Here is a 9,861-nt window from a genome sequence, read left to right on the forward strand (position 1 = left end):
TGAGTGTATTAATGAACTCATTTTACACAATCAGGAGTGACGTCATAAACGCTTGTTGTAATGTGAAAGTGCTACGCGTCCGATTATGATTAATTTCCCTTTTTTCAACACTAACTCATATGTCCCAATTATTTGTAAATGTCGACATGTTCAATGGACTTAAAGTAGATCATTATTTATTTAAAGATTTACTCATGAACGTCATGTTAGCACGTCGCTGATAACAGGACTTATTATTGCGCGTAATCACGTTACCCATAGCGACGTCGCCTGATGCGGCGTCATTTTCCCCGCAACTTTTGTTGTGACAACTGGCGATATTTCAATGCTCTGAAATAATTTGAAACATCTTAACTGTTGTATGAGATTAAAAGGTAAGCAAATCAAAAACAGAATCAATGATAATGAGTCCAGGTTCACTATAAGAAAAACAACAGCTTAGAAAGTTTTTTTTTAATATTGACAGAGTATTTCTTATGGTGCGCCAAAATGTATTGCCTGCTATTTTTTCTGGTTGCGATTTATACATCAGTTGATGATCTGTATTTACATGGAAATCCGACATAATCGATTTTAGCTTAACAGTTTGTTAAAGAAAAATATACGCGAGCTGATGTAACTTTATTTTATTCCTTGAAAAGACACCCTCGTCAAAGAGTCGTGTACTGCGTCTGCGGACGCCTCTCCCGTGCGCAGGATTCCACCGAGGCTTGCCCCGATCCAAGGAAACCCGCCAGAATCTGCTTCTGTCAGGTGTCAAGAGAAAGCCTCCCATGGGAAGGGCCCCAAGTATGTGGAACATAACTGGTAATGATTAGTTTGCTTATTTTTAAACGACTATTTGTTTTCACATCTGTCAATTCATCCATTTTATTTATGTGTCCATTCTTTCAATGGAGTTTTGACAGTTTTCCCTGCCCCAGAGGTGGGACTATAACAACACTCTGTTCCATAGGTTTGATTTAGACAACAAAATATGCTAGGATGTTCTCGCCGCCGCAACCATTGTCATGTGCACAATATATTTTGGGAATGAGCGTGTATTTTGTGTTTCAAATTTTTCGGAATGCAAGTGATAGGTGGCGATTAGAATTGTCCTGTATGTTTCAGTTTGAGTATTTAACCGAAATTGTTCGAATAAAAGTTTTCGGTCTCTGCTGGTTTTTGTAGAGACTGACTTTGTTACGTTTTTTTTCTAGTATACCACATTCATTTGATTGCCTTTATCAGTTCATGCATTGCTATCATAGTGGTTGCAAATTGAAATAACCTTTTATGAACACGCGTCTTCCTCAATTTCTCCGCTAGGTCGGAGGCGCACCGCCCACAGCCCCGCCAGTCCGTACATGGAAGGAGCTCGTACCGCATGGATTTGGCGGCGGACGCGCGCAGCTCACAATCGCTCAAGGATAGCCTGCCGCCTCCGCGCAGGATTCCGCCACTCATGTCCGCACACCCACAGGAAGCGCCACCCAATGAGTGAGTATATGATAGCGGGTTTGTAATTATACATATATTTCTTTCTAAACAAAACTAAAGTGTTTTCTGAATATGCACTATTCTCTGATGTCTGTGGTCCTTACCACTTGAACCATCGGTAATGCCTTGTTACCCGTTTTTTTTTTTAAAACAAGATGTGTCGCAATTTTCCACACCACACCGTGAAGTCAAGATTGTCTTAACGCTTACTATAGGTATGGCTAACGTTTTTGAATTGATTCCCCGCTAGCAGCGAATGCGCTGCGGTGCAACAGGGATACAAAACAAAAAAAGAGTTTGCTGTCGTGATCGACCGTTAGCGTCATGGTTGATATATACGTGCATTGCCACTAGTTGAGTAAAATGCCATCGACGGCAAAATTTTATGGTTTAACCCATCAGGTTGAACGTTCCCGGCGACAAAGGCGCCCAGTCGTCTAACGGAAGTAGAGGAGATCAGAAGGAAAAGGACGGGCCTCCTAAGTCGTCTACAGACAGACCGCCCCGCAGAGCGAGACCGCTCCAACCACTGGAGAATGATACGAATGAAAGACGAAACCGGAAGTAAGTAATCCAATTGTATCGTAAGTAGACATCTCACTAGCTCATCAGTGGCGTTATGTATGTCTCTGTATGAAAGTTCGTAACTTGTGTTGTCTGATAAGAACATTAAAATCACAATGTTACTACGTCTTTGTAGAAGGGGACAGAGCCGCGAGAAGCACACTCAGTCGCTAACTGGATGTCCTAATAACGCAGACACGCCGCGATCCCAGAATTTTGGTCCTCCAAACAGGCTGCAACCTTTAATGAACGCTGCTACCAAACCGCTGGCCGGAAGGTAAGCCGTTTACCTGTTTGTTTACGAATTTGAAATATCGATTGACGTGACGACATATTTCTAAATAACTTTCATACGCGTTTTGGGGATTATAATGATAAAAAACATTCCTAGACTGGACAAGCGTCGCATGCAACAAAACCAGTCTCTTGACGGAAGTCTGCATTCCACCGACCTTAAGACGGACGCCAGGCGTGTGCAGTCGCTACAGGGCTGTCAACCCAAGAAAGTTCCGGCACTCGCACCCTTACCGGAAAAAGACCGTGACCAGCCGTCGAAGCCGTAAGTTCATCCAGCTACCAATAACGAGTGTAATCTTAATTCCAGGCTCACCAGTCTCTTAATGAGAGTCTGATCTCATCTTCAAGGGTTTTCCATGACACTTGCTAGTATCATATTATTCTTGGACCTTTACGCTTATTTCGAGTACGTGGTTATAAGCTCCAAAAGGTGAACCACGCTAATTTATAAAAGGTCAAAGGTCAAAGGTCGTCAGATACTTTTCAAAGTTGTCTCGCACCACAAACACCACCGGATATACGATATGTTTATTATAGCGGCACTTATACTCTCTCGCTAATGAGCTCGCTTTAATAGCGACGCGGTAGAGTGGCCGCCTGCAAAGCGAGGGGTCGTGGGTTCGAACCCCGACATAGCAATTTGTGCAGTCTATTACAATACTTACAAGATTAACTGGTATAACGCCTGTTAACGCAGCCAGTTGAAGGCCAAGGTCAATTACTATTGTGAAGGCAAAAACAGATTTTTTTTTATAAAATTGGATACAATATGAATACGAAAATTGTGATATTAAAACAATAAGATTTTATATTGCTGTCATTCCATTGGTGATTTTGCTTAAATATACATGTACATGTATATAGATCTATCTTTTCAATACTAGTATGCCTTGTTTAAGACTTTTCAAGGTAATTTTTCAAGATGTCAGCCACACCGTATAACACCAACTGTTGTTTTTACCAGGCAATCACAAGACTCCGATCGAAAGATCCACAAGAAGGCGAAGCGGCATAAAGCATCCGTCCGCTATACCAAGAAATCCGATCAGCAGCTCAAGCGAGCCAAGGAAACCCAGGAGAAGTCACGGCCCCCACCCCTGCCACCCATTTCCGCTGACCATGCTGCAACTGAGATGATTGCCAATCCCGCTGATTCATCTCCGACCCGCACCGTTGTTAAGAAAACGAAAACTAAACGCAAAAAGGACCAGGCTAGCGAGATATTAAAGTCACCCCCGGTGAACAACCTGAATGCTTATGTTGACGATAATTCCGGAAGTGCACATGCGCGGCCCGCAACACTAAACCGGGCTCCAAAACAATCTGAAAACATCGCAAGCGCCTTACACAGGAGAGGAAAGTTACGTCAGACACGAGGAAGTCGCGCTGGAAGCGAACATACTGTGACCACTGAACAAAACGCAACTTATGGAATGGCGGATAAAACTTCCATAGCGCCCGTCTGCAACAAGACCAAAGCCAAGAAAAGAAAGCCAAAGAAACTCAAAAGCTCCAAAGGCTCCGGTGATTCTGGCGAAGCTGAGAATACAGCACAAAGTAGAGTACATCAATATAGAGAGACAAGTTTCAGTAATGCTCATCAGGAAGTGGAAAAACCTGGCAATTCTGCGTCAAGCCAAATCAAAACCAGCAGTTTCCTAGCTAACCGGAAGTCCAGCGGACATGATGTACCTACAGGGTCCTTTATAAGTTCTGCTGTGACTTCACATGAAAGAAATATTCCAAGCCCTTCCTCATTTAAGAACAATCCGAAACAGTCTCCCTCATCTTCTAGCGCCTCCAGGCCCCGTATGTCTACCGGAGATGATGCAGATACGGTGTCATCTGTAATTCATATTCGGGGTTCACCGGAAATGAAGGGTCCTACAAGCGCAGGAGAAGTCTGGAAATGTGAGTCTTCATCAAAGAGCCGGGCGTCCAGCGGGAATGAAGCGCCTTCAACGCGATCTGTAAGTTCTGCTTTGAGTTCACCAGAAGTAAAAGGGATCACTAGCGCAGGAGTAGTCACCAGACGCGAGTCTTCATCCAAGAGCTACCGAAAACTGCCTAAAGCCTCTCATTGCGCATCCAATTCCCAACCGTCCAACGGACGTGATGCAGGTATAAAGGCATCTGTTAGTTCACCGGAAGTAAAGGACACCACTGGCGCAGGGACAGTCACCAGACGCAAGTCATCCTCTAAGTGCCGGCCGTCCAGTAGACATGATGTGCCTACAGGGCCATCTGTAAGTTCTGCCGTAAGTTCACCGGAAGAATATGAGGCTACTAACGTAGGAACAGTTTCAAGGCACGAGTCATTATCCAAGAGCTGCCGAAAACAGCCACCCGAGTCTTCTCTCGCATCTCGACCATCCAACGGACTTGATTCACCTGCAGGGTCATCTGTTAGTCCTGTTTTGAGTTCACCGGAAGTAAAGGATACCACTAGCGCAGTAACAGTGTCCAGACACCAGTCTCCCTTCAAGAGCCAGCCGTCCAGCGGATATCCTGCGCCTACAAGACCATCTATACGTTCTGTCTTGGGTCCATCGGATGTAAAGGGGGTCACTAAGGCAGGGACATTCTCCAGCCGCGAGCCTTCATCAAATCGCCGGCTGTCCAACGGACATGATGCGCCTTCAGGGTCATCTGTGGGTTCTGCTGTGAGTTCACCGGACGCAAAGGGTGCAAAAAGCGTCTCCAGATGCAAGTATCCATCCAAGAGCCGACCGTTCAGCGAACATGATGCGCCTACTGGGTCATCTATAAGTTTTGCTGTGAGGTCATCGGAGGTTAAAGATGCCACTATTGTAGAAACGGTCTCCAGACGCAGGTCCTCATCCAAACGCAGCCGAAAAATGTCTCCCGCCAATCACAGCGCCTGCAGTTCCAGGACTTCAAGCGGACTTGATGCGCCTACAGGGCCATCTGTAAGTTCTGCTACGAGTTCACCTGAAGTAAAGCGTGCTACAAGCCCAGGGACAGTCTCCAGGCGCGAGTCTTCATCCAAGAGACGGCTGTCCAGCGGTGATGATGTGCCTTCAGGGTCACATTCTATTGTGCGTTCACCGGAAGCAAAGGGGGCTATGATCGTAGGAACAGTTTCCAAGCGGGAATATTCACCAAAGAGCAGCCGGAAACCGCCTCCAAACACTTCGAGCGACTCCAGCTCCCTGCTGTCCAGCGGATATAATGCGCCTACGGGGTCATCTGTGAGCTCCTCTAAATGCTCACCAAAACTCAAAGGTGCCGAAGAAACAGTCTGCAGACAGGGATATAAGTCAAGTAACCGACGGAAACTAACTCCCACCTCTGCAAGCCGGCCATCCAACGGCCATGATGTGCCTAAAGAGTCGCCTCCGACCTCCCGACAGGGATCTGTATCCGAACCCCACCATATACCTACAAATTCCCCCGCTGCCTCCAGCTGCCGGAAGTTAGAGATCAAGGACGGCCGCGGTACTTACTGTCCCCAGTGGGAAGAGGACTCCGGGCCAGTGGCTCCCTGTGACGATGCGTGTAGCCGCGCAAGCGATTGTTCAGACAGGTACGTCTGCCATGTGTGCTTAATTGAATTAATATCAAAGTTAAGACACGAGTATCTTTCAGATTACCATTATTACTCATTACTCATCTGTGACAAGGGAAAATTAAGTATGATTAGTCATGATACGAAGTCAGTGATCATTTTATTGAAACAATATTTAGGTGAGAGTGGTCTAGTGGTATGGTTGTCCGCCTCTCACCCAAAAGATTGGTTCGATCCCCACCCGGGGTACCATTCATGTTCTCTCAAAATGGAAACCATTACTGGTTTCTATCCAGAAACGGAATTAAGAGTGACTCTATAAGCTATCAGCTTTCGTAAAGTCGAGCTTCAAGAAATTAGTGAAAACTACACTAAATAATATTTATTCATCAGCAACAATAATTGACACCTCATTATCTCCAGGTACACCCCTTATTATGGCGCCGATTACACTCTCAGCCCGAAGGAACTGACCGACCTCAGATATCCGATAACATGCCGCTCCTGGCCACTGCGCGTTCGTAGCCTTGGTTGTTTGGCTGTCGAGTACAAGGCCCGTTTAAGGCTTGCTCGAATGCAGATGGCTGATGACCAGGTCCTGCAGATTTCTGGGTCGCCACTCAGCCCCGAGCCAACCTCCTGCATGTCGACTCCTTCCAACCCGCGCTCAACGCCCGACAGCTTCCCAGACTACTCCCGGCCGTCGTCTGCCGGATCCAGCTGCTACACGTACGGCTCATTATCCGCCAGGTAGTAGGTTACATGTCTGTTAAAAAACCATCGAAGTCATCATGATATGCCGTGTATTTTCATACAATGCACCATACGTCCGTTTTTGCTGGTTGAAAAATTATTTTAGCATGATTTATAAACAGTGAATCATACATTTTCTAAAGTTTATGTTTTTGCTTGAGGACCATAATTATATCATTTGGCAACTCGCATTATAACCTTTATTAATCGGGTTGATTGTAATTTACCGTTCATCATTAGCTGATCCTATATAAATATTATAACATCCCTACCATCCCGCGTGTTTCAGAACTAGTTCCGTTGAACTGAGCCTGCCCACCTCTCCGGAGCGTAGCTTATCCACCTCAACCTTCAGCGATAATGACAGCACCAACAACATCTTGAGCAGCAGCGACATCATCTGCCCCTCAGGCACCAGTGATGATGATGATGATGATGATGATGATGATGATGATGACGATGGTATTGATGATGACGGACAGACAACTATAACATCATACAGCAAAGAAGCTAACATTACCGTTGTAATAAAAATAGGCACAACCGCCGAAGCCAACGTCTACAACGGCGACGATAATGACAATGGTGATTACATACACCCAACCCCAACTGCTAACAGCAAGGATGCTGATGATGCCGTTGCACTGGACAATGGTATTAGCGGCGCCGTAGCCCACGTTTGCAACCGCGACGATAATGACAACGGTGATTATTTCCACCCTACCACAACTGCTAACAGCGAGGATGCTGATGACAACGGTGATTATTTCCACCCAACCACAACTGCTAACAGCGAGGATGCTGATGACAACGGTGATTATTTCCACCCTACCACAACTGCTAACAGCGAGGATGCTGATGACGCCGTTGCACTGGACAATAGTACTACCGCCGTAGCCAACGTTTGCAACGGCGACGATGATGACAACGGTGATTATGTCCACCCAACCACAACTGCTAACAGCGAGGATGCTGATGACGCCGTTGCACTGGACAATGGTACTACCGCCGTAGCCAACGTTTGCAACGGCGACGATAATGACAACGGTGATTATTTCCACCCTACCACAACTGCTAACAGCGAGGATGCTGATGATGCTGTTGCACTGGACAATGGTACTACCGCTGCTTGTTAATCCAAGGAGCAGCATTGACGACAAAGACATCGACAACGACGACGATGATTTTTATTGTGATGATGACATAACGCCTAACAACGACATCGGCAACGATGCCGATCAATAGCCCAATCGTTACGGTGGAAATGTCAGATATGTTTGTCTTATGTATTGTTTGCCTAATGCCTTGCTTTTTTTGTTTGTGTTTTGTTTCTATATGTATTCATGTATTTTCTTTGTGTGTGAGTGTGTCTATATATCCATGTATATCCATATGCTTAAAAATGTAAAACGAAATTATTGTATGTATATCATGTATGTCTTTTATGTGTACTATGCATTTTAACAAATGTTTATAAATATCTTTATTTATATAAAAACGCATTTGCTTTATCATCTTTGCCCAAAGCCTTTAATTATCCTTAATTGTTAAGATTAGTGTTGTTCTAAAATGTCTTGGACTTGTTGAACATGGAGTGAGATGCGGTTTTGTAAACGTCGGAATCGAGTACGACGTACTATTTTGATTTTTTCCATATTCCAATACAGTTCTACGAAGGATGGTCAGTAACCGTGCACATAAACTAGCTGTGCACCGAGGGAGGTGTTATGTCGGATGGTCAATAACTGTACCCACTAATTAGTTGGGTACCACGGACTGGGTTATGAAGGACGGTCAATAACCATGCACACAAACTAGCTGGGCACCGACGACGATGTAAGCTGGGTACCGAGAATGGAATTATGTAGGAATGATTACCAAATACCATGGACACAAACTAGCTGGGTACCGAGCTGTAGGGTAGTCAACCACGGTGCGAACAAACCAGCTGGGTACCGGGCTGTAGGGTAGTCAATCACCGTGCGCACAAACTAGCTGGGTACCGGGCTGTATGGTAGTCAACCACTGTGCGCACAAACTAGCTGGGTACCGGGCTGCAGGGTAGTCAATCACCATGCGCACAAACTAGTTGGGTACCGAGATGTAGGGTAGTCAACCACCGTGCGCACAAACTAGCTGGGTACCGGGCTGTAGGGTAGTCAATCACCGTGCGCACAAACTAGCTGGGTACCGTGCTGTAGGGTAGTCAATCACCGTGCGCACAAACTAGCTGGGTACCGTGCTGTAGGGTAGTCATTTACCGTGCGCACAAACTAGCTGGGTACCGTGCTGTAGGGTAGTCAATCACCGTGCGCACAAACTAGCTGGGTACCGTGCTGTAGGGTAGTCAATCACCGTGCGCACAAACTAGCTGGGTACCGTGCTGTAGGTTAGTCAATCACCGCGCGCACAAACTAGCTGGGTACCGAGATGTAGGGTAGTCAACCACCGTGCGCACAAACTAGCTGGGTACCGAGCTGTAGGGTAGTCAATCACCATGCGCACAAACCAGCTGGGTACCGAGCTGTAGGTTAGTCAATCACCGTGCGCACAAACTAGCTGGGTACCGAGCTGTAGGGTAGTCAATCACCGTGCGCACAAACCAGCTGGGTACCGAGCTGTAGGTTAGTCAATCACCGTGCGCACAAACCAGCTGGGTACCGAGCTGTATGGTAGTCAATCACCGCGCGCACAAACTAGCAGGGTACCGAGATGTAGGGTAGTCAATCACCATGCGCACAAACTAGCTGGGTACCGAGCTGTAGGGTAGTCAATCACCGCGCACAAACTAGCTGGGTACCGAGCTGTAGGGTAGTCAATCCTAGCGCGCACAAACTAGCTGGGTACCAAGCTGTAGGGTAGTCAATCAACGCGCACACAAACTAGCTGGGTACCGAGCTATAGGGTAGTCAATCACCGAGCGCACAAACTAGCTGTGTACCGAGCTGTAGGGTAGTCAAGCACCGTGCGCACAAACTAAATGGGTAACGTGTTATGGGTTACCTGGGTACCAAGGTCTACGAAAAGAGAAGAACCCCTGTGACTGAAGTGCTTCATTACATTAATTATGTATCGACATATTTTGGCTAAAATATCGGTTTTAATTTAATTAGTCAGTTCAAGTAAAATTGACAAAACTGTAGAGCTTCGTGCGTAGAACTCTCAGGCAAAGGACGCGGTCATGACCTGTATGTGGAATTGTTTGTCGTTTACAGAATTAGTGTACAAATGTACTCAAT

General features: G+C 46.1%; 1 protein-coding gene across 1 annotated transcript; it reads left to right on the forward strand.

Annotated features, from left to right (window-relative positions):
- Positions 1 to 361: 361 nt before the first annotated feature.
- Positions 362 to 7,758, forward strand: LOC128202848 (mucin-12-like). Its single transcript, XM_052904007.1, has 9 exons — positions 362 to 374; positions 642 to 807; positions 1,309 to 1,479; positions 1,882 to 2,043; positions 2,180 to 2,320; positions 2,435 to 2,602; positions 3,305 to 5,887; positions 6,293 to 6,619; positions 6,912 to 7,758. Exons 1-9 carry the CDS (start codon positions 362 to 364, stop codon positions 7,756 to 7,758), a joined length of 4,578 nt encoding a protein of 1,525 aa, XP_052759967.1.
- The last annotated feature ends 2,103 nt before the right edge of the window (positions 7,759 to 9,861 follow it).

This window comes from Mya arenaria, chromosome 9 (assembly GCF_026914265.1).
Source record: "Mya arenaria isolate MELC-2E11 chromosome 9, ASM2691426v1".
Lineage (NCBI taxonomy): Eukaryota > Metazoa > Mollusca > Bivalvia > Myida > Myidae > Mya > Mya arenaria.

Coding starts and splice junctions, on each gene's coding strand:
- LOC128202848 (XM_052904007.1), top strand. Junction 2,044..2,179: donor AATGAAAGACGAAACCGGAA/GTAAGTAATCCA, acceptor ACGTCTTTGTAG/AAGGGGACAGAGCCGCGAGA. Junction 2,321..2,434: donor ACCAAACCGCTGGCCGGAAG/GTAAGCCGTTTA, acceptor AAACATTCCTAG/ACTGGACAAGCGTCGCATGC.